The sequence below is a fragment of the Bombina bombina genome, chromosome 1 (assembly GCF_027579735.1).
Source record: "Bombina bombina isolate aBomBom1 chromosome 1, aBomBom1.pri, whole genome shotgun sequence".
Lineage (NCBI taxonomy): Eukaryota > Metazoa > Chordata > Amphibia > Anura > Bombinatoridae > Bombina > Bombina bombina.
The window spans coordinates 1494226186-1494252401 of record NC_069499.1 but is presented as its reverse complement, the minus strand read 5'-3'; the positions used below and the strand labels follow the sequence as shown (position 1 = coordinate 1494252401).

Genomic DNA, 26216 nt, shown 5'->3' with positions numbered 1-26216 from the left:
GTGAAAAAGAATAGAAAGAGCAGAGATTTGTCCTTTCAAGGAACTTGCAGACAAACCTTTATCCAAACCATCCTGAAGAAACTGTAAAATTCTAGGAATTCTAAAAGAATGCCAAGAGAATTTATGAGAAGAACACCAAGAAATGTAAGTCTTCCAGACTCGATAATAAATCCTCCTAGACACAGATTTACGAGCCTGTAACATAGTATTTTTTACTGAGTCAGAGAAACCTCTATGACTAAGAATCAAGCGTTCAATTTCCATACCTTCAAATTTAATGATTTGAGATCCTGATGGAAAAAAGGGCCTTGAGATAGAAGGTCTGGTCTTAACAGAAGAGTCCAAGGTTGGTAACTGGCCATCCGAATGAGATCCGCATACCAAAACCTGTTAGGCCATGCTGGAGCCACCAGCATTACAAACGAACGTTCCATAAGAATTTTGGAAATCACTTTTGGAAGAAGAACTAGAGGCGGCAAGATATAGGCAGGATGATAATTCCAAGGAAGCGACAACGCGTCCACTGCCTCCGCCTGAGGATCCCTGGATCTGGACAGATACCTGGGAAGTTTCTTATTTAGATGAGAGGCCATCAGATCTATTTCTGGAAGTCCCCAGATTTGAATAAACTGAAGAAATACCTCTGGGTGAAGGGACCATTCGCCCGGATGTAACGTCTGGCGACTGAGATAATCCGCTTCCCAATTGTCTACACCTGGGATGTGAACCGCAGAGATTAGACAGGAGCTGGATTCCGCCCATACAAGTATCCGAGATACTTCTTTCATAGCCTGAGGACTGTGAGTCCCACCCTGATGATTGACATATGCCACGGTTGTGACATTGTCTGTCTGAAAACAAATAAACGATTCTCTCTTCAGAAGAGGCCAGAACTGAAGAGCTCTGAAAATCACACAGAGTTCCAAAATGTTGATTGGTAATCTCGCCTCTGAGATTCCCAAACCCCCTGCGCTGTCAGAGATCCCCATACAGCTCCCCAACCTGATAGACTCGCATCTGTTGAGATCACAGTCCAGGTTGGACGAACAAAAGAAGCCCCTTGAACTAAACGATGGTGATCTATCCACCACGTCAGAGAGTGTCGTACATTGGGATTTAAGGATATTAATTGTGATATCTTTGTAAAATCCCTGCACCATTGGTTCAGCATACAAAGCTGAAGAGGTCGCATGTGAAAACGAGCAAAGGGGATCGCGTCCGATGCAGCAGTCATGAGACCTAGAATTTCCATGCATAAAGCTACCGAAGGGAATGATTGAGACTGAAGGTTTCGACAGGCTGAAACCAATTTCAGACGTCTCTTTTCTGTTAGAGACAAGGTCATGGACACTGAATCTATTTGAAAACTCAAAAAGGTTACCTTTGTCTGAGGAATCAACGAACTCTTTGGTAAATTGATCCTCCAACCATGTCTTTGAAGAAACGACACAAGTTGATTCGTATGAGATTCTGCCGAATGTGAAGACTGAGCAAGTACCAAGATATCGTCCAAATAAGGAAATACCGCAATACCCTGTTCTCTGATTACAGAGAGAAGGGCACCGAGAACCTTTGAAAAGATCCTTAGAGCTGTTGCTAGGCCAAACGGAAGGGCCACAAACTGGTAATGCTTGTCTAGAAAAGAGAATCTCAGAAACTGAAAGTGATCTGGATGAATCAGAATATGAAGATATGCATCCTGTAAATCTATTGTGGACATATAATGCCCTTGCTGAACAAAAGGCAGAATAGTCCTTATAGTTACCATTTTGAATGTTGGCATCCTTACATAACGATTCAATGTCTTCAAATCCAGAACTGGTCTGAAGGAATTCTCCTTCTTTGGTACAATGAATAGATTTGAGTAAACCCCAGACCCTGTTCCAGAATTGGAACTGGCACAATTACTCCAGCCAACTCGAGATCTGAAACACATTTCAGAAATGCCTGAGCCTTCACTGGATTTATTGGAATGCGAGAGAGAAAAAATCTCTTCGCAGGCGGCCTTACCTTGAAACCTATTCTGTACCCTTGAGAAACAATGCTCTGAATCCAAAGACTGTGAATCAAATTGATCCAAATGTCTTTGAAAAATCGTAACCTGCCCCCTACCAGCTGTGCTGGAATGAGGGCCGCACCTTCATGTGGACTTGGGAGCTGGTTTTGACTTTCTAAAAGGCTTGGATTTATTCCAGATTGGAGGTTTCCAAACAGAAACCATTCCTTTAGGGGAAGGGTCAGGCTTCTGTTCCTTATTCTGACGAAAGGAACGAAAACGATTTGCAGCCCTATATTTACCTTTAGATTTTTTGTCCTGAGGCAAAAAAGTTCCTTTCCCCCGGTAACAGTTGAAATAATTGAATCCAACTGGGAACCAAATAATTTATTACCTTGTAAAGAAAGAGAAAGCAAAGTTGACTTAGAAGACATATCTGCATTCCAAGTTTTAAGCCATAAAGCTCTTCCAGCTAAAATAGCTAGAGACATATACCTGACATCAACTCTAATGATATCAAAGATGGCATCACAAATAAAGTTATTAGCATGTTGAAGAAGTTTAACAATGCTATGAGCATTATGGTCTGATACTTGTTGTGCTAAAACCTCCAACCAAAAAGTGGAAGCGGCAGCAACATCAGCCAAAGAAATAGAAGACCTAAGAAGATTACCTGAACATAAATAAGCTTTCCTTAGAAAGGATTCAATCTTCCTATCTAAAGGATCCTTAAAGGAAGTACTATCTGCTGTAGGAATAGTAGTACGTTTAGCAAGAGTAGAGATAGCCCCATCAACTTAAGGGATTTTGTCCCAAAACTCTAATCTGTCAGATGGCACAGGATACAATTTCTTAAACCTTTGAGAAGGAGTAAATGAAGTACCCAGATTATTCCATTCCCTAGAAATTACTTCAGAAATAGCATCAGGGACAGGAAAAACTTCTGGAATAACTATAGGAGGTTTAAAAACCGAATTTAAACGCTTAGTAGATTTAGTATCAAGAGGACTAGAATCCTCCATCTCTAATGCGATTAAAACTTCTTTAAGTAAAGAGCGAATAAATTCCATTTTAAATAAATATGAAGATTTATCAGTGTCAATATCTGAGACAGAATCCTCTGAACCAGAAATATCCTCATCAGAAACAGACAAATCAGAATGATGACGGTCATTTAAAAATTCATCTGAAAAATGAGAAGTTTTAAAAGACCTTTTACGTTTACTGGAAGGAGGAATAACAGACATAGCCTTCCTAATAGATTTAGAAACAAATTCTTTTATATTAACAGGAACATCCTAAGTATTAGATGTTGAAGGAACAGCAACAGGTAATGGTATATTACTAATGGAAATACTATCTGCATTAGCAAGCTTATCATGACATTCATCACAAACTACAGCCGGAGGAACAATTACCACAAGTTTACAGCAAATGCACTTAACTTTGGTAGAACCAGCATCAGGCAGCGTCTTTCCAGAAGTAGATTCAGATCCAGGGTCAATGTGAGACATCTTGCAATATGTAATAGAAAAAACAACATATAAAGCAAAATTATCAAATTCCTTAAATGACAGTTTCAGGAATGGGAAAAAAATGCCAATGAACAAGCCTCTAGCAACCAGAAGCAATGAAAAATGAGACTGAAATAATGTGAAAAAAAGGTGGAGACAAGAATGACGCCCACATTTTTTAGCGCCAAAAAAGACGCCCACATTATTGGCGCCTAAAAATTTTTGCCGCCAAGAATGACGCCACATCCGGTGACGCCGATATTTTTGGCGCAAAACGTCAAAAAAAATGACACGAACAACTTCCGGCGTCAAGTTTGACGCCGGAAATGACAAACAAAAGTCTGCGCCAAGAATGACGCAATAAATTGAAGCATTTTCAGCCCCCGCGAGCCTAACAGCCCACAGGGAAAAAAGTCAATTTGAAACAAGGTAAGAAAGGTAAGAAAAAAATGATTATTCATATGCATTATCCCAAATAATGAAACTGACTGTCTGAAATAAGGAATATTGATCATCCTGAATCATGGCAAATATAAGTTTAAAGACATATATTTAGAACTTTATAAATAAAGTGCCCAACCATAGCTTAGAGTGTCACAAAAAATAAGACTTACTTACCCCAGGACACTCATCTACATATAGTAGCTAGCCAAACCAGTACTGAAACGAGAATCAGTAGAGGTAATAGTACATAAGAGTATATCGTCGATCTGAAAAGGGAGGTAAGAGATAAATCTCTACGACCGATAACAGAGAACCTATGAAATAGATCCCGTAGAAGGAGACCATTGAATTCAAATAGGCAATACTCTCTTCACATCCCTCTGACATTCACTGCACACTGAGAGGAAAACCGGGCTCCAGCCTGCTGCGAAGCGCATATCAACGTAGAATCTAGCACAAACTTACTTCACCACCTCCACGGGAGGCAAAGTTTGTAAAACTGAATTGTGGGTGTGGTGAGGGGTGTATTTATAGGCATTGTGAGGTTTGGGAAACTTTGCCCCTCCTGGTAGGAATGTATATCCCATACGTCACTAGCTCATGGACTCTTGCTAATTACATGAAAGAAATCTGCTTCCAAGTTGTCTACTCCTGGAATATGAACCTCAGAATTTAGACAGTAATTTACTTCTGCCCAGGAAATATTTCAAATAAAGTAAATTGCACTGAGTTCTAGAACATTTATTGGTTACCTTGCCTCCTGAAGAGACCAAAACCCTTGTGCCCTCTGAGAACCCAGATGGCCTCCCAACCTGAAAGACTTGCATCTTTAGTAATCACAGTCCAGGTAGGACAAGCAAAAGAAGCCCCCTGCATAATAAGCTGATGATTCAGCCACCAAGACAGAGACTGACTTGTTCTGTGATCTAGATGAATTATTTCAGATATAGCTGGGTATAATCCCTGCACCACTGCTAAAGCATAGAAAGCTGAAGAGGCCTCATGTGCAAACAAGCAAACATAATAGTATCCTATACAGCAATCATGAGACCTAACCCCTCCATGAAAACATGAAAAGAGAAACTGAGGAAAAAGAAAGAGACTTTTAGACAAGCCAACACTAGCTTCAATCTTCTTTGATCTGTCTCATGGAAACAATCTATCTGAACCCCCAGAACAACAGTATGCTGGTGTGAGAGTCTGTTAAATGTAAAGATGGAGCTTAAACTAAGATATCGTCCAGGTATGGAAACACTGCAATACTCTAAGTTCTGATCACAGACAGAAGGGTACCCAGAACCTTTAGGAATATTCTGGGAGCTGTAGCCAGATTAAAGGTTATAACAACCAACAAAGTGCTTGACTAGAAAGGCAAACCTTAGAAACTGATGTTATCTGGGAATAGGAAAATAAAGGTAAGCATCCATTAAATCTACTGTGGACATAAAATGATCTTGCTGAACAAAAGGCAGAACTGTCTCAATAGTCTCCATCTTGAAAATAGAAACTTTGAGAAATTTGTTTAGAGCTTTTAGATCCAGAACTTGTCTGAAAGTTCCTTCCATCTTTGGAACAATGAAGAGATTGGAATAAAACCCCATTCCCTCTTCCAATAAAGTAATAGGGACAATCCCTTGCATAGATTCTACAGGACGCCTGAAATCCAGATAGCGAACTAAGTAAAGAGGGAGTGCATGTGCAACCCGATGTAAGATAAGGGGAAAACTACCTAGGGTGCGAAAAATCTGACACGCAAAATCTGGAAAAGCCTACATGCACTATCCCTACAACACCTGTGGAAGACTTGTGACTAATTCACAACAGGTAAAAAATATGTCACTACCCATACTCCAAATATATCCCTTTAACAAACACTGAACTCTGAGGAGAAATAGGCCTCAACTTAGTTTGAGAACCATTCTCATTGAAGAATGACATGCACATCTTCATTCATCACCTTCCCCCAGCAAAGGCAAAGACACAACTAGTTTCCAGTGAGGTGGGAGGGGTTTTATAGAGCTCTTGGGGTTTGTGAATCTTTGCCTCCTCTTAGTGGCAGGGGAAGTAATTCCCAGGAGTAATGTATTGGGGACTATCACCACCTATAAGAAAGAAAACAAGATCACCCGTACCTCTGTAACCCAGGTGTATACATTAGACTGTAAGCTCTAGGGTACACTTAATTGTATTTCACTGTGCTACATGCAGCAAATAGGATGTACAATTCAATAAACTAAATATACATTGTATGATTTTTAAATATTATATACTGTACTTTGTCAAAGTAAACACTGCAGAAAATAATAAAATATGCTTAAAGGGACATTGTACACTTTTTATTACTAATTCAAAATTGTGTATTTGCTAATGTAAACATGTTTTTGCATTGAAAAAAAACTATTTTTTTTATAAGGTTTGTGGATCAGTGTCCTTTCAACAATACTTCCAATCAGTCCTTCTCAAAATGTATTTGTGAGTCACTGTGCACATCCAAATATGTCCCACAACAGCAGGACCTAGGCCTGTAGTTTCAGGAGTTGCCTTCAAAAGCCAATATGCAAGAAATATTTCAATACCACTTTTACACAAACATGGAATGCCGGATAGTTACAAATGCGGCCTATATAAATTTGGAGTTTAATGGCGTTTAAATCCATTCCACACACAAATACCTTTTTATTTATTTATTGGCGCGGTTTCAGATGAATAAAAAAAAGATTTATTTGTGTACAATATCCTTTTAAAATAATGCAGGAAATGTGAAAGGATTAGTAAGCAAGTTTATGAAAAGTGAAATGACCAAAACCCGCAATAGGGTGTAAAAATTATTACATTGTCACGTTAATCATATATGAACGGCCATTTCAGGAAATTTAGAAAGATATGGTTCAATTATAGTAAAGCCAAGGTTGTGAGCCTATTACTTTTTTAATTAGGAGCCAATCACTTCTCATTTTCTGGATAAAAAGAAATGGTTAGAGGAAAAAAACGATGAAGAAAAAACAGTGTAAGGGCTGCCCAGATAAACTTAAAAGAACACCTGGTGGGAAAAAAGAAAGAAACAAAAAAACATAACACTTTGCTATATAAAAATGGATATTCAACACTTAAATGCATGAGAACAAAACAACATTATGGGAACAGAATGTTTGGCAAATGTTAAAAAGCTAATTGTGGCATAAAGATGTCCTCAAGGGGAATTTAAAAAAAAAAAAAAGCTGCTGGCAAAGGCTGATCATAATAGGTGGCCATTTTGTTAACAACATGCTCTATTCCTTTTCATGGGAACTGGAGAAGAAGAAAGGGGTTATGCTATTACTTCCCAAACACAAGGATGGGAAGTTGGCTCGTAAATGCAATCATTAACTGGTGAGTGCGGCTCCACTTGCTAAAGCTTAATAGTTTTTTTATGCTTCTAGTTAACCCACCTGTTGCTGTAAACGACAACTAATTGAATACAGTGTATTGTAAATGTCAATATACTCTGCCAAGATATTAATGAAATGACACTGGACGCAGATTATATGGACATAGTGATATTATCTGAACCACATCAACAGAAACACGTACTCTTTCCTATAGAATTAAAGATATTTATCATCAATAAATCATTTGTAGATTAAACATAATTATTTAATCATAACCTTATATAGAGGCCAATAAATTGTGCAGTCCTGCATTATACACCATTTGTATTACACCAATTAAAGGGACAGTCTAGTCCAAAAAAAAAAAAACATTCATGATTCAGATAGGGCATGTAATTTTAAACAATTTTCCAATTTACTTTTATCACCAATTTTTCTTTGTTCTCTTGGTATTCTTAGTTGAAAGCTTAACCTAGGAGGTTCATATGCTAATTTCTTAGACCTTGAAGGCCACCTCTTAAGAATGCATTTTAACAGGTTTTTCACCACTAGAGGGTGTTAGTTCATGTTTTTCATATAGATAACACTGTGCTCGTGCACGTGAAGTTACCTGGGAGCCATCACTGATTGGCTAAACTGCAAGTCTGTCAAAAGAACTGAAATAAAGGGGCAGTCTGCAGAGGCTTAGATACAAGATAATCACAGAGGTAAAAAATATATAAATATAACTGTGTTGGTTATGCAAAACTAGGGAATGGGTAAACAAGGGATTATCTATCTTTTAAAACAATAACAATTCTGGTGTAGACTGTCCCTTTAACTAAACCCATAGGAAATTATACGTTGCTTTGTAATCGGGGACAGAGCGTAAGGACAGCTAGGTTTCGCATGCATGGTGATAAAGATGGCAAATGGTATACAACTGCCTACAAGCCATTGCTTTCCCCAGGATCTTTTTAATGGGTGCACCACCCGGCAGATTTTACTGACCACCCAGCTAAAATTTTAGCCAAAAATAAGCTAAAATTTAGATATGTGCATTCTGATTATTTGTGATGTTCCGATTGCAGAACATTTGGCTCTTTTCGGAAAGTTGTGAAAATGCAAATCCATATCTTATTGTGTTGCACTTTCACAAGAAGGAATCTGGCTCCAAAAAAAGCCAAACGCTTTGATCGGCCGTCTTCTTCCCCATTCAGATTATCACGAGTGATCCAAATGCACACGCCTACTAAAATAAGCAAATATTAAACATTTTCAATGCTTATTGCTCAAATTATTATTAAATACATTTATGTTAAATTATGCCATTTAAATTTGTGCTTTGGATAGCAGAAAATGTTAGAAGTTTTAATGTATTACACTGCCCTCATCTGGCTACTTTTTAATGCCAACTGGCTGGCAACATTTTCAGTTGAGAAGTTATCATACTCTACAATAATTTAGCAATGTATATCTTTAATTTTACAGCATGAGTTTTACTTTTTGCCAAAATACAGATTTTAAACATATTATCTACTAACCTTAAAACAGAATGCAAACCAAATAATAAGAATTCTAATAAAAAATCATACCATGCATTTTGTTTAAAATTGTGCGTCTCTCTCGCTCCCTGGAGAAACCAAAAATCTAATTATGTAACCCGCAAATGCTGCAAATCAAATAACTGGTTAAGGAATTTTTTTAGCAGTTTGTAAACAAAGCTTAGATTTTGCTTTTTGGCCGTTCTATAAAGCGCTGGACAAAGCACAATTTTACACAATAGCGAGTGTTTAAAAGGACAGTGTACATTCATTTACATATAGCTGCATGTAATAGACACTACTATAAAGAAGAATATGAACAGATACTGATCTAGAAATCCAGTATAAAACCTTATAAAAACTTACTTAGAAGCCCCAGTTTAGCACTGTTAATGTTAGGCCGGGACACCCACTGAAAGGGGCTGAGAGCAGAACCTCCTCACCTCCTCTGCATATGAAAAGACCCATTATACAAACAGAAGCAATCTGAAGTCTGTATACAACAGTATACATCTAAAAATTCTGAATTCAGCACAGTGTTATTCATTTTAATAAGCAAAACTATACATTGTTACAAAAACACTCCCAGATGTGATATGCAAATGCATCATCTACAAAACATTTCTGCAAAGAAAAATCTAGTGTACAATGTCCCTTTAAAACATTAAATATTGCAAATGTGAGCAGATAGATTTAGTGTTACAAGGCAATACTTAAAGGTCCAACTGGATGTTTGTCTTTCATTCATTAAGGTACAATCAACTTGCTTTTCTGCACCATAATAGTCTACTTTTAAACTCTTAAATCAGGAAGCGTCAGTAGACGCTTTGAAAACAGGATTATTATGAAAACAATTTGAGACCATTTGAATCAAACAAGATATCAAAAGACCATACAAATGGAGCATGTACAAAGTGCTTCAAGTTAAAAAAAAACATACATAAATTACTAAATCTCCATATTGCTATATAATTACCTTTATAAAAGGTCTATTTAAATAAGGTAATAATATTTATTCATTGAGTAATTTTATACTTACATTATCATTTATATTTGCTTCACATGGAACCATTAGGGCTAGTAAGTCACTTTCAATAACAACACTTAAAGGGACATTAAACACTAAATACATGCTAGATAGAATGATGCATTCAAAGAAAAGATTAGTCCATGACTAACATGTAGATGTATTTTTTAAAGTTTCATTCGTTGTTTAAAAAGTGACAAAATAAGTGTAAAGTTTTAGTGTCTATAAAACACTGGGAGCTGCCATGTTGTAACTTGTGTTACTTTCTCTGCTGTGGCCAATTAGGGTCAGTTATAAATAGGTCACTAGAGTGTGCAGCCAATGGTTGTGCTGGATTTAACAGTGTTCTGCACTTCCATTTCTAACAGGAACTGAAAAGCTCACAATTTCAGAATGGAATTACAGGCAAAGAGGACAAAATAAATAATGAAAGTATATTGCAGAGTTGTTTTATTATATACAATTTATCATTTTATATTACCATCTCAAAGTGGTTAATGTCCCATTAAGTAATATCTGTTTATCTGAGGTATCTTTACCAACTGCTTTATAAGAGTTTAATTCTATAATGTAATGTACAGCTTATCAAATGGCTGCGTTTTTCAATAATGCTATTTTAAAGTTATCATTCAGGCTAAGAAAATAATCCCCTTTGATTCACATTATTCCCAAGCAAAAAGGTTAAGGTGCACTAATATAGGCCAGCACTAAATGCCAAACAGACGGGATAGGAATAAAGGGGGAAAAACAAACAAACAATAGCTATATTAGTAAGTTAAGGCACTCAAGGGCGCAAGTAATAAAATGCAAGACCTGTTCACAACGGCAGTGAAGAGTTTGTTCTTTACAGACTGCAGCAGGTCTGAGTTGAGCAGGTTCTGACAGATGCAGAATGTACACCTATTGCAGGTGCAGAGGCAGCGTAACCGGGCGTGACTGCGGAGACACACAGAAGGACACAAGTTCAGTGTGCGCATGCTCTTATGCCGTATGGCTGGGAATGTTGTACTGTCTGTATAAAATATTATTGGGATTGCATTGTCAGAGGAGTGGGAGAGGGATAAGAAAGGAACAAATAATATATAAAAGTCAAATATATACATTTAAAGACAGTAAAATATTTCAGATCTCCACACAAATCGTTTTTATTTTTCCCATATAAAATAAGTGCAAGAGTATGTAGGATTCCATAAAGAAAACGGTGTATATTACAATGCTCATATGATTATGTGCGTCTTTATACAGAATGTTTAGTTCACAATGACCAGGTTATCTTTCCTTTGTAATATGTACCTGCAAGTAGGGATGCACCGAAATTTCGGCCGCAGAAACGTTTTGGATGAAAATGGCATTTTCGGTTATTTCTTTTTTTTTTTTGCCTGTTATTTTCGGTAAAATTATTGTGTAGCATATTTCAAATTTGATGCTAGTCTAGAGCTGCTGTTTGAGTTCATTTCTTGACTTACTGTTTTGCATATAATAATAGTTTTCTAGGACTATACTTTATTTGGATAATTGTTAAAATAAAAAAAACTGTTAAATCTGATTCTGTTACATAGAACTAAATAAAGAATAATACAGTATATTGATATTTAATATTGTGTAGCGAAATCTTGGTAGCAGAAACATTTTGGCCGAAAATGGCATTATAGTTTTTTCCGGTTTGTTTTGAGGTCACAGATGAAGGCGTGAGCCGAAACGCGTCTGACCATTCCTTGCTACATGTAGCTTGTTTTTATGTTACTGTAATCTCTCCTAAGTGATGCCAGCAATAAATGTGCTTTTTTGTTTCGCAAACTACTTCTGTGCCTGAGACCCGCTTTCTTTGTTACTGTATTGTTTTGTTTTTGCCTATTTTTTTTCTTGGTAAAATTAATGTGTTGTTTTAAGATATTTTTTGTCAAATTTTAGTGTGTTACTTTCAATAAAAGTGTGGTTATTTTATTTTATTGGCTTGCAGTTTTTCAATTCAGATTCATTCATTAAATAGTCTAATTATCGGTTTCGGTCCAGAATTTTCATTTCAGTGCATCACTACCTGCAAGTATTGTTTATCCTTGGTTATTACTGTTATTTATGGCAAATAACTCATAGCATAAACACATGGAAGAGGCAACTTATTTAGAAAATGGTTACTTGGATACCACTGTCTAACCAAACATGTTATGATAACAACTACTAGAAATGTTATATTGCTTTATTCCGAAAGGACCTCTTCTCTGGTTCTGCCGTAACTAGATACAACATGCATTTTTGCATGTGTAGTACATGATTTTGTACTATACAAGTTTATTCATATTCAGAGTAGCTATTGGGTAAGCAGTTCCTGGCTAAGTAAGTAATTTTTATGAATAAACAAGATGTTTAAAAAAGGAAGAACACCAGCAACATTTGTTCTACACCAACATATATAATAATATGTTAATATGTGGCAGTCTCTGTTATCCACTACTTTCAATCTTTTGTGAATTAACCATTTCTTTTATAAAGTAGTGAGAGTCCCCAAGCCATTACTCCTGTGATTCAACTTCTGGCCACTAGGAGGCAAAGAATACCAAAATTCCAAGGTGTACTTAATCCCTCCAATCTCTCTGGTATGCCAGTCTTATCTTTGTCTCTCAGGAGGAAGGTGAATAATTGAGGTGCTCCTTATTCTTCATTGAGAGGGATCCTCAGACCAATTTGAGGCCTATTTCCCCCTCAGAGAGCTCCTGCTGAGAGACAGAGGGGAAATTGGAATATTGGGTAGTGAGACAATCACTCCCAGTGGTGGAATTAGTCACAAGCCTGCCACAGGTGTAGCGAGGACCAGTCTCTCAGCCGCCTCCTGTTGGTTTACCAATTTACTCCTTACCTGGATCCTCTGCACTGGATGGTCTCTCTTCTAGAAGAAGTATTTTCTGCAGCTCTGGGTAAGCACCGTAGTTTGGGTGCATCTAAAGGTAAGTGAACAAATTCATGCACTCACTTAGTCCTCAGGCTATTAGAAGGTATACCATTCATGTGGTACAATATACTCAGGGTACACTGTAATATACATTGTAATATACAGACATACCACTTACACACTAGACTAGCAGTCTAGTAGTTCACAGGAGACTTTTGTCTGAGCTATAGTAGATCCTCTTAGTGTTTGATATTTTTTCTTTCACAAAAGGTCCAAAGGGCTTTACACACTTTTTTTTTTTAATCCCCTGCACTATGGAGTTGCACTCCCAACTCAATTTAGCAAGCTCCATTTATTTATATGCATTATAGCACAGCAGACAGTTTGGCAGCAAGTTAATATCTTCCTGACACGTAATGGTCCTCTGCACTCTTTGCGGCCATTTCTGCTCTGAATCACTGTGTGAAGGGGGAAGATTTCCATTCTCCAGAGTTGGATAATGTTATTTATGGGAATATAATTTGCTATTACACAGCGATTCACTGTTTACTGCTGCGGTCTCAGCAGCACGTGTCCTCAGTGCAAGATACCCCTACCAGCAAAGAGCATTTCATTAAAGGGACACTGAACCCACATTTTTTCTTTCAGTATTCAGATAAAGCATACAATTTTATGCAACTTTCTAATTTACTCCTATTCAATTTCTCTTCGTTCTCTTGTTATCTTTATTTCAAAAAGAAGGTATCTAAGCTAAGGAGCCAGTCAATTTTGGGTTCAGACTCTGGACAGCACTTATTTATTAGTGGGTGAATTTATCCACCAATCAGCAAGAACAACCCAGGTTGTTTACAAAAAATGTGCCGGCATTTAAACTTACATTCTTGATTTTTAAATAAAGATACCAAGAGAATGAAGAAAATTTGATAATAGGAATAAATGAGAAAGTTGCTTAAAATTGCATGCTCTATCTGAATCAAGAAAGAATTTTTTTTGGTTCAGTGTCCCTTTAATTATGAAAAGTAAATTTAAAAATATATATATTTTAAAAACGAGTTTTATTTTCTCATATTTCACGGGCAATATACTGGCATTATTGCGGGGGGGGGGGGAGAGGTTAGGGGTTGAACGTCCAATTCTATTTGTTCCTCTATTTTGTACTTATAAGTATCCTCTGTTAACTTCAAACTGCTGTCGGACTTCCGCACAACTGCACTTGAGCAGTTTGGAAAATGTACTGGCTGTCCTTAAAGCTAGCGGAGTATTAGAAGATGTTTCCTTTACCAGCTTCTAGTATTGAGCTTTGGTAAACTATTAATAAGGTGGATGGTGCTATCTCCATTTTAGCTAAACGCACTACAATTCCTTTAGAGGATAGTACTTCTTTCAGAGATCCAATAGACCAAAAATAAGAGACTTTTCACAGAAATACTTTTCAACATGCAGGTTTTCTCTTCAGTCCAGCAAATAGCATCACTTGTGTGGCTGCAGCCTCTACTCTGTGGTATATAATTCTATCTGATAATTTATCAAATTATTTTGTAGAGGGAGATTTTAAACATAATTTGAAGCTAATAAGATCTGCTAATGCCTTCTTTTGTGACACAATTGTTAACATAATTAAGATTAATACTAAGACTATGGCATTATCTGTTTTGATTTGACTTTTTTCCAAAGTTGGTTTCTTCTGATAACATAAACTAGGAAATTATAGTTCCTTTTCGTTGTCCCAATCCACCAAATTCCAAGAAAGGCTTCTAGATAATTTAGATGTAGTGAGAACATTACATCTCTACTTGCAAGCTACAAAGGATTTTAGACAACCCTCTTTTTTTGTTTATTCTTTTCTCAGTTCCACACAAAGGCCAGAAGGACTCAGCTGTTTCTTTACCTTCTTGGCTAAAACTTGATTCACAAGGCTTACTTGGAGGCAGAAAAAGTCTCCCCCAAAATGCCCCCATTCTACTTGCTCAATTTACTCTTCCTGGACTTTCAAAAATGAGGCTTCTATTGAACAAATTTGTAAGGCAGCAACATGGTCATTCTTGCATAACTTTTCTTAATTCTACCACTTTGATGCTTTTGCTTCTTCCGAAGCAGCATTTGGTAGAAAAGTCCTCTAGGCAGCAGTGTCTGGAAAAAAGGTGCCTGCCTTTTCAAAAAATGTTTTGTCCAGCTCAAATTACTTGTGAGCTTGGGTACTAGTGCCCAGAAGTAATGGCTTGAGGACTCTCACCACCTTATAAAAGTAAACAATTTATGCTTGCCGGATAAATTAATTTCTTTCATGGTGGTGAGAGTATTGAAGACACGCCCATGTTCTTTACATTTACATTAAATAAAATCTGGTGGCAGTTCTAGATTCCACCTAATTTTCCCTGCTTTTTCCTTTCCTACATTTCTCCCTGCTTGGCTATACTTGAGTTTTGGGAATCTTTGCCTCTTCCTAGTGGCCCAGAGCTGAATACCAGGAGTAATGGCTCGTCGACACATCACCATGAAATAAATTAATTTATCAGGTAAGCATAAGTCTTGTTTCTCCTGCATGAAGACATATTTCTTGTGGATTGTATCCAATTTAGCGAATGACTGAGCTACTTTCTTAACTTGCATATCTCCTACATATGTTACTGGTATTAAAGCCATAGCACAGTCCAATTTAATCCAGACTTACAGCTGATACAGTTAAAGAGACAAGGTCTTAATTGCAAGAAAAAATGGTCTAATATTTGGAAAAAAATTACTTGCATGTAGAGTACTATGGGGATGTTAAGCCTCTGTGCTGAAACTGAAAAATAACCCATATTTCCACAGGGAGACAGCAAGTAAAAAGCCAAAAATTATGTTCTGGGAGAACATGTCCTTCCTAATTTCATATCTGTTAATCCACACACATGAACATCTTAATTTAGGTTTATTTGGTAGATTACTAAATGATACACGTTTCTGCGTTCAGCCATTTTCATAGCCTAACACTTGTTAGGCTATGAATACGGCTGAACGTCGAAACGCGTAAGCCTGCTGTGCTGCGCATCCCATCTTTTTGTATTTTTGGTTGGCTGCCGTCATCTTTTTAAACAAGTTATTAAAAGTCAAGTTTTACTTTATGAGCAGAGTTTTTTTTTCCTTTACCTGTGTATTACTAAACCAGCACTCTTTGCTCAATTGTGCACGCTTACCTTGGTTTGTATTGGGACAAGAGATACACTCCCCCTCTCTGACGTCAGACTCCGGAACAGAGTGAATCAATGGGATGCGAATATTTGGAGGCCTAGAAGCCGGCAGCTAGCTTATATTGGAGGAGCAGCAGAGGGCCTGGCCGCAATGGATGCTTTTCCGCACCAGCGTCTGTGATCTCGTTTGGCCAGAGGAGATTGAGGTATCACACGAAACCCACGGAGGTATGTGTTTAGCTACTAACGGAGAGGTAGCGCAGTATTGTTTATGTGAACATAGAGTTCCAGAGATACATGGTCTCTGTCATCCGGCTGTACTAGCTTTGGGGATTGAAGTCCCAGGATGTACACTACTTTACTATTCCCCCATGGTGATTTTGGTACCTCATAGAGGGTGCAGAAAATATCTGGAATGAACTTTTATATTTTGTCCCTATCCATATATGCTGTTGGCTATAACATACATTGACTGTAAATAGTGTCTTATCACACACTACCTGATCCAAATGTGTACATAAAGAAAATATTACATGCTACCTTTGATGCAAAGCAAGGAAGGGAGGGAAGCCCTTAACAGGTCTGGAGCTTGGTACAAGATTGAGGCACAGTAAAAAGTCAGAAAGCAGGAGACATTTTTTTCTGACTTCAAGGAAAAATCTATGAAAAGCTTACAGACTTATGCTTGCCTGCTCCCTAAGAATTTGTGATTACATATTGTTTCTCTTTAAGGATATTTATTCCAAAGCAGTGGTGTTGTCTGAACCATATAAGCATTTTTACAATATAGAGAAAGTCAAAATCATGAAGCTTCTTCCGACAGTTTTCATCTTTATTTTTTTGAGAGACTGTATCATCCACAGTTAGGTTTTTAAAACATATAGAAACTAGAGGCTTAGATAGAGGCGTGCAATAATTGAAGAAATTAGACATTAGGGAGTTTTTATTTTTTTCTGTGTAGGCACAGAAGTGCTTACCCAATAGTACCGAATCACACTCATTTGCTGCTATAAACTGAAATAGAATTATAAATGTATAAGAGTACATATTTATATTGTATCCAGTTCATGTCTGCTCATCATTTCCTATAGGCTATTCTATCTCATTATACATTTGGCTTATAGCAGAATACATCAGCAGCAGTTAGCTATAATCACAGATTGCATATAAGCAAATTACATTAAACTGCTATCACTTATGAACTGTGGCTAAATGTAGCAAGCCATTAAAGTGAATGTAAATTTTGATGCTAAAGTGCCCGGTTTTTAAAAATTTGATAAAAAACAGGGGCACTTTAATTAATCAAAATTTACATTTCATTCGCTGTGAAGAAATACTTACCTTTTAAACTTGACAGCAGCTCCAGCTTCCTCCGGTCGTCGCAAGCCATTTGTGATGTCAGAAATGATGGATAGGTCATCCTCCAATCACGGTTTCCCCCTCGGGGAATCAGTGTCTGATTCAACGCCGTGATTGGAGGAAACCGGATTCCTCATTTTAGACCCAGGAAGAGGCTTTGCAATGGGTGGAGGAAGCTGGAGCTGCCGTCAAGATTAAAAGGTAAGTATTTTTTCACAACAAGAATAAAATGTAAATTTTGATGAATTAAAGAGCCCCTGTTTTTAATAAAAAATTTAAAAACCGGGCACTTTAGCATCAAAATTTACATTCACTTTAATGTCTAAATAACATTTAGGAACCAATTCCTATTATTGATAGATGTTGCAGATCTGCAGACACATTGGCAATAAAATGACTATTTGAAATTAATTCTCTGCAGCTATTTCTACAAACTGTAAGTTGCCCCTGACATGAAATAAGATATTCTAAAACTAAAGTAAAATAATATTATATGAATGAAATAAATTTTAATGGGATAGCGACACTCCATGAGTTACCCTATCCATCGTACTCTACATTAGTGAATCAGCTTACTTGATTAGTGTGATTTATATCACTGGATGACAGAACAAGGACAGAACAGGGTTTGCTTACTACAGAATCAAATTAAAACACCCTGTAAATTATTATAAACTATGCTGTTTAAGTTCTGATGACAGGTTATACATTTCATGTAGTTCCTCTCCTGAGACAAAGTAAACTATAAAACATAATAATAATAATAAAAAACATAATTGTTCAAGGAATTTATTTTTTTAGTGGTGTGAGGTCTATAAATGGTGAATTTTCAAGTTCATGTGCCAATCACAATCACATTTCTGCTTTATTTCCTTAAATCTAGGTTATTTGGCTGGCTATAAGTCTAAATCACTGTAACTCAGATTATAATAGTGTAAGTACATAAGTATATACTAGAAAGTAAATACTTAGTAGGACATGTGTTTAACGTAACACAGCGAACCCAAATAACTATGAAAAATACCAGTTGGTCTGGTACATCATAAACAGCTCAACAGCAGTATAGATGTTGAAATACCCAAGAGAATCAAGTGGACATTAAAGTAATGTATGCACTGCATTGCAAAAGATCTGAATACAAAAGAAATGGGTTCAAATATTTAAAAATGTAATTTTGTTATCAAAATCTTCAGTGCTTTGTAATACAGGGATAGACTGCTTGAAAATCTTTCTGAGTGTTGTGCATTTGCTGTGGCCAATAAGAGACCAATATAAAATGGCTCCTGCACTATTTATAAAAATGTATAGTGCGAGTTTGTTTGTTTTTTCGCCATATGTAGACAAAATATTTTTATACTGAATTAAATTCTCGGTTTGGTGTTTCTTATAATTAGCTAATAAAAAAACATAATTTATGTAAGAACTTACCTGATAAATTCATTTCTTTCATATTAGCAAGAGTCCATGAGCTAGTGACGTATGGGATATACATTCCTACCAGGAGGGGCAAAGTTTCACAAACCTCAAAATGCCTATAAATACACCCCCTCACCACAGCCACAAATCAGTTTAACGAATAGCCAAGAAGTGGGGTGATAAGAAAAAAGTGCAAAAGCATAAAAAAAATAAGGAATTGGAATAATTGTGCTTTATACAAAAAAATCATAACCACCACAAAAAAAGGGTGGGCCTCATGGACTCTTGCTAATATGAAAGAAATTAATTTATCAGGTAAGTTCTTACATAAATTATGTTTTCTTTCATGTAATTAGCAAGAGTCCATGAGCTAGTGACGTATGGGATAAAAAATACCCAAGATGTGGAGCTTCCACACAAGAGTCACTAGAGAGGGAGGGATAAAATAAAGACAGCCAATTCCGCTGAAAATAATCCACACCCAAAACAAAGTTTAAATCTTATAATGAAAAAAAACTGAAATTATAAGCAGACGAATCAAACTGAAACAGCTGCCTGAAGTACTTTTCTACCAAAAACCGCTTCAGAAGAAGAAAACACATCAAAATGGTAGAATTTAGTAAAAGTATGCAAAGAAGACCAAGTTGCTGCTTTGCAAATCTGATCAACCGAAGCTTCATTCCTAAACGCCCAGGAAGTAGAAACTGACCTAGTAGAATGAGCTGTAATCCTTTGAGGCAGAGTTTTACCCGACTCGACATAAGCATGATGAATCAAAGACTTTAACCAAGACGCCAAAGAAATGGCAGAGGCCTTCTGACCTTTCCTAGAACCGGAAAAGATAACAAATAGACTGGAAGTCTTTCGGAAATTTTTAGTAGCTTCAACATAATATTTCAAAGCTCTAACTACATCCAAAGAATGCAACGATCTTTCCTTAGAATTCTTAGGATTAGGACACAATGAAGGAACCACAATTTCTCTACTAATGTTGTTAGAATCCACAACCTTAGGTAAAAATTTAAAAGAAGTTCGCAACACCGCCTTATCCTGATGAAAAATCAGAAAAGGAGACTCACAAGAAAGAGCAGATAATTCAGAAACTCTTCTAGCAGAAGAGATGGCCAAAAGAAACAAAACTTTCAAAGAAAGTAATTTAATGTCCAGCGAATGCATAGGTTCAAACGGAGGAGCTTGAAGAGCCCCCAGAACCAAATTCAAACTCCAAGGAGGAGAAATTGACTTAATAACAGGTTTTATACGAACCAAAGCTTGTACAAAACAATGAATATCAGGAAGATATGTGGAAAAGAACAGAAAGAGCAGAGATTTGTCCTTTCAAGGAACTTGCAGACAAACCTTTATCCAAACCATCCTGAAGAAACTATAAAATTCTAGGAATTCTAAAAGAATGCCAAGAAAAATGATGAGAAAAACACCAAGAAAAGTAAATCTTCCAGACTCAATAATATATCTTCCTAGATACAGATTTACGAGCCTGTAACATAGTATTAATCACAGAGTCAGAAAAACTTCTATGACTGAGAATCAAGCGTTCAATCTTCATACCTTCAAATTTAAGGATTTGAGATCCTGATGGAAAAAAGGACCTTGCGATAGAAGGTCTGGTCTTAATGGAAGAGTCCACGGTTGGCAAGTGGCCATCCGGACAAGATCCGCATACCAAAACCTGTGAGGCCATGCTGGAGCCACCAGCAGAACAAACAAGCACTCCTTTAGAATCTTGGAAATCACTCTTGGAAGAAGAACTAGAGGCGGAAAGATATAGGCAGGATGATACTTCCAAGGAAGTGACAATGCAGCCACTGCCTCCGCCTGAGGATCCCTGGATCTGGACAGATACCTGGGAAGTTTCTTGTTTAGATGAGAAGCCATCAGATCTATTTCTGGAAGTCCCCACATTTGAACAATCTGAAGAAATACCTCTGGGTGAAGAGACCATTCGCCCGGATGTAACGTTTGGCGACTGAGATAATCCGCTTCCCAATTGTCTATACCTGGGATGTGAACCGCAGAAATTAGACAGGAGCTAGATTCCGCCCATACCAGTATTCGATATACTTCTTTCATAGCCAGAGGACTGCGAGTCCCTCCTTGATGATTGACATATGCCACGGTTGTGACATTGTCCGTCTGAAAACAAATGAACAACTCTCTCTTTAGAAGAGGCCATGACTGAAGAGCTCTGAAAATTGCACGAAGTTCCAAAATGTTGATTGGTAATCTCACCTCCTGAGATTCCCAAACCCCTTGTGCTGTCAGAGACCCCCAAACAGCTCCCCAACCTGTCAGACTTGCATCTGTTGAAATCAGAGTCCAGGTCGGAAGAACAAAAGAAGCCCCCTGAACTAAACGATGGTGGTCTGTCCACCACATCAGAGAGTGTCGTACAATCGGTTTTAAAGATATTAATTGAGATATCTTTGTATAATCCCTGCACCACTGGTTCAGCATACAGAGCTGAAGAGGTCGCATGTGAAAACGAGCAAAGGGGATCGCGTCCGATGCAGCAGTCATAAGACCTAGAATTTCCATGCATAAGGCTACCGAAGGGAATGATTGAGACTGAAGGTTTCGACAAGCAGAAACCAATTTTAGACGTCTCTTGTCTGTCAGAGACAGAGTCATGGACACTGAATCTATCTGGAAACCTAAAAAGGTTACCCTTGTCTGAGGAAACAATGAACTTTTTGGTAAATTGATCCTCCAACCATGTTCTCGAAGAAACAATACAAGTCGATTCGTATGAGATTTTGCTAAATGTGAAGACTGAGCAAGTACCAAGATATCGTCCAAATAAGGAAATACCACAATACCCTGTTCTCTGATTACAGACAGAAGGGCACCGAGAACCTTTGTAAAAATCCTTGGAGCTGTTGCTAGGCCAAACGGCAGAGCCACAAACTGGTAATGCTTGTCTAGGAAAGAGAATCTCAGAAACTGATAGTGATCTGGATGAATCGGAATATGCAGATATGCATCCTGTAAATCTATTGTAGACATATAATGCCCTTGCTGAACAAAAGGCAGAATAGTCCTTATAGTTACCATTTTGAATGTTGGTATCCTTACATAATGATTCAATATTTTTAAATCCAGAACTGGTCTGAAGGAATTCTCCTTCTTTGGTACAATGAAGAGATTTGAGTAAAACCCCAGCCCCTGTTCCAGAACTGGAACTGGCATAATTACTCCAGCCAACTCTAGATCTGAAACACATTTCAGAAATGCTTGAGCCTTCACTGGATTTACTGGGACACGGGAAAGAAAAAATCTTCTTGCAGGAGGCCTTATCTTGAAGCCTATTCTGTACCCTTGTGAAACAATGTTCTGAATCCAAAGATTGTGAATCGAATTGATCCAAATTTCTTTGAAAAATCGTAATCTGCCCCCTACCAGCTGGGCTGGAATGAGGGCCGCACCTTCATGTTGACTTGGGAGCTGGCTTTGGCTTTCTAAAAGGCTTGGATTTATTCCAGACTGGAGATGGTTTCCAAACTGATACTGCTCCTGTAGGGGAAGGATCAGGCTTTTGTTCCTTATTGTGACGAAAGGAACGAAAACGATTAGTAGACCTAAATTTACCTTTAGATTTGTTATCCTGTGGTAAAAAAGTTCCTTTCCCCCCAGTAACAGTTGAAATAATGGAATCCAACTGTGAACCAAATAATTTATTACCCTGGAAAGAAAACAGAATTTATGCTTACCTGATAAATTACTTTCTCCAACGGTGTGTCCGGTCCACGGTGTCATCCATTACTTGTGGGATATTCTCCTCCCCCACAGGGAAAGGCAAGGAGAGCACACAGCAAGAGCTGTCCATATAGTCCCTCCCAGACTCCGCCCCCCCAGTCATTCGACCGACGGTTAGGAGAAAAAAAGCAGAAACTATAGTGTGCCGTGGTGACTGTAGTGTATAGAGAAAGAAATTCTTCAAACCTGATTAAAAAACCAGGGCGGGCCGTGGACCGGACACACCGTTGGAGAAAGTAATTTATCAGGTAAGCATAAATTCTGTTTTCTCCAACATTGGTGTGTCCGGTCCACAGTGTCATCCATTACTTGTGGGAACCAATACCAAAGCTTTAGGACACGGATGAAGGGAGGGAGCAAATCAGGTTACATAAACAGAAGGCACCACGGCTTGCAAAACCTTTCTCCCAAAAATAGCCTCCGAAGAAGCAAAAGTATCAAATTTGTGGAATTTGGACAAAGTGTGCAGAGAAGACCAGGTCGCTGCCTTACATATCTGATCAACAGAAGCCTCGTTCTTGAAGGCCCATGTGGAAGCCACAGCCCTAGTAGAGTGAGCTGTGATTCGTTCAGGAGGCTGCCGTCCGGCAGTCTCGTAAGCCAATCGTATGATGCTTTTCAGCCAAAAGGAAAGAGAGGTAACAGTAGCTTTTTTTGACCTCTCCTCTTGCCAGAATAAACTACAAACAGAGAAGACGTTTGTCTGAAATCCTTTGTTGCTTCTAAATAGAACCTTAAAGCACGGACTACATCTAAATTGTGTAACAAGCGTTCCTTCTTTGAAAACTGTATTCGGACACAAAGAAGGCACAACTATTTCCTGGTTAATATTCTTGTTGGAAACAACCTTTGGAAGGAAACCAGGTTTAGTACGCAAAACAACCTTACCTGAATGGAACACCAGATAGGGCGGATTACACTGCAGAGCAGATAATTCAGAAACTCTTCTAGCAGAAGAATAGCAACCAAAAACAGAACTTTCCAAGATAACAACTTGATATCTATGGAATGTAAGGGTTCAAACGGAACCCCTTGAAGAACTGAAAGAACCAAATTTAGACTCCAGGGAGGAGTCAAGGGTCTGTAAACAGGCTTGATCCTGACCAAAGCCTGAACAAAAGCTTGAACATCTGGCACAGCTGCCAGTCGTTTGTGTAACAAGACAGATAAAGCAGAAATCTGTCCTTTTAGAGAACTCGTTGATAATCCCTTATCCAAACCTTCTTGGAGAAAGGAAAGGATCCTAGGAATTTTAATCTTACTCCATGAGAATCCCTTGGATTCACACCAACAGATATATCTTTTCCATATTTTATGGTAATCTTTCTAGTCACAGGTTTTCTGGCTTGTACCAGAGTATCTATCACAGAATCCGAAAACCCATGCTTAGACAAAATCAAGCGTTCAATTTCCAAGCAGTCAGCTGGAGAGAAACTAGATTTGGATGTTCGAATGGACCTTGTACTAGAAGATCCTGTCTCAAAGGTAGCTTCCATGGTGGAGCCGATGACATATTCACCAGGTCTGCATACCAAATCCTGTGTGGCCACGCAGGAGCTATCAAAATCACCGAGGCCTTCTCCTGTTTGATCCTGGCCTGGGAATGAGAAGGAACGGTGGAAACGCATAAGCTAGGTTGAAAGTCCAAGGCGCCACTAATGCATCCACTAGAGTCGCCTTGGGATCCCTGGATCTGGACCCGTAGCAAGGAACCTTGAAGTTCTGACGAGACGCCATCAGATCCATGTCTGGAATGCCCCATAATTGGGTCAACTGGGCAAACACCTCCGGGTGGAGTTCCCACTCCCCCGGATGAAAGGTCTGACGACTCAGATAATCCGCCTCCCAGTTTTCCACTCCTGGGATGTGGATCGCAGACAGGTGGTAGGAGTGATCCTCCGCCCATTTGATGATCTTGGTCACCTCTCTCATCGCCAGGGAACTCCTTGTTCCCCCCTGATGGTTGAAGTAAGCAACAGTCGTCATGTTGTCTGATTGGAATCTTATGAATCTGGCCTTTGCTAGTTGAGGCCAAGCCCGAAGAGCATTGAATATCGCTCTCAGTTCCAGGATGTTTATCGGGAGAAGAGACTCTTCCCAAGACCATAGACCCTGAGCTTTCAGGGAATCCCAGACCGCGCCCCAGCCTAATAGACTGGCGTCGGTCGTGACAATGACCCACTCTGGTCTGCGGAAGCTCATTCCCTGGGACAGGTGTTCCTGAGTCAGCCACCAACGTAGTGAGTCTCTGGTCTTCTGATCTACTTGAATCACTGGAGACAAGTCTGTATAGTCCCCATTCCACTGTTTGAGCATGCACAGTTGTAATGGTCTTAGATGAATTCGCGCAAAAGGAACTATGTCCATTGCTGCAACCATCAACCCTACTAATTCGATGCACTGAGCTATGGAAGGCCGTAGAACAGAGTGAAGAACTTGACAAGCGTTTAGAAGCTTTGACTCTCTGACATCTGTCAGGAAAATCTTCATTTCTAAAGAATCTATTATTGTTCCCAAGAAAGGGACTCTTGTTGACGGAGACTGGGAACTTTTTTCTATGTTCACCTACCACCCGTGAGATCTGAGAAAGGCTAGAACAATGTCTGTGTGAGCCTTTGTCTTTGAAAGAGACGACGCTTGAATTAGGATGTCGTCCAAGTAAGGTGCCACTGCAATGCCCCTGGGTCTTAGAACCGCTAGAAGGGACCCGAGCACCTTTGTGAAAATCCTTGGAGCAGTGGCTAGTCCGAATGGGAGAGCCACAATAGGTAATGTTTGTCCAGAAAGGCGAACCTTAGGAACTGATGATGATCTTTGTGGATAGGAATATGCAGATACGCATCCTTTAGATCCACGGTAGTCATAAATTGACCCTCCTGGATTGTAGGTAAAATTGTTCGAATAGTTTCCATTTTGAACGATGGCACTCTGAGAAATTTGTTTAGTATTTTTAAATCCAGAATTGGTCTGAAAGTTCCCTCTTTTTTTGGGAACTACAAACAGATTTGAGTAAAACCCCTGACCTTGTTCCACAGTTGGAACTGGGAGTATCACTCCCATCTTTAACAGGTCTTCTACACAATGCAAGAATGCCTGTCTCTTTACTTGGTTTGAAGATAAGTGAGACATGTGGAACCTTCCCCTTGGGGGTAGTTCCTTGAATTCTAGAAGATAACCCTGAGAGACTATTTCTAGTGCCCAGGGATCCTGAACATCTCTTGCCCAAGCCTGAGCAAAGAGAGAGAGTCTGCCCCCTACTAGATCCGGTTCCGGATTGGAGGCTACCTCTTCATGCTGTCTTGGTAGCAGCAGCAGGTTTCTTGGCCTGTTTACCCTTGTTCCAGCCTTGCATTGATTTCCAAGCTGGTTTAGTCTGGGAAGCGTTACCCTCTTGTCTAGAGGCTGTCGAGTTGGAAGCCGGTCCGTTCCTGAAATTGCGAAAGGAACGAAAATTGGACTTATTCTTAGCCTTGAAAGGTTTATCTTGTGGGAGGGCATGGCCCTTTCCCCCAGTGATGACTGAAATAATCTCTTTCAATTATGGCCCAAAAGGGGTCTTACCTTTGAAAGGGGTATTAAGCAATTTTGTCTTGGAAGATACATCCGCCGACCAAGACTTTAGCCAGAGCGCTCTGCGCGCCACAATTGTAAACCCTGAATTTTTTGCCGCTAACCTCGCTAACTGCAAAGCGGCGTCTAAAATAAAGGAATTAGCTAACTTAAGTGCGTAAATTCTGT

The 26216-nt window shown here is 38.6% G+C and overlaps 1 protein-coding gene across 3 annotated transcripts in view; it reads right to left on the bottom strand.

The window, feature by feature from the left end:
• RHOT1 (ras homolog family member T1) overlaps nt 1-26216 on the bottom strand; it is a 241997-nt gene that overhangs the window by 48750 nt on the left and 167031 nt on the right. For 2 of the 3 annotated variants that reach the window (XM_053707478.1, XM_053707488.1), the window contains exon 19: nt 10686-10808. The exons of the other annotated variant lie outside the window; for it this stretch is intronic. In XM_053707478.1, the coding sequence (XP_053563453.1) occupies nt 10686-10808 (123 nt within the window). The remainder of the gene's footprint in view (nt 1-10685; nt 10809-26216) is intronic. 3 annotated transcript variants of the gene reach the window in all.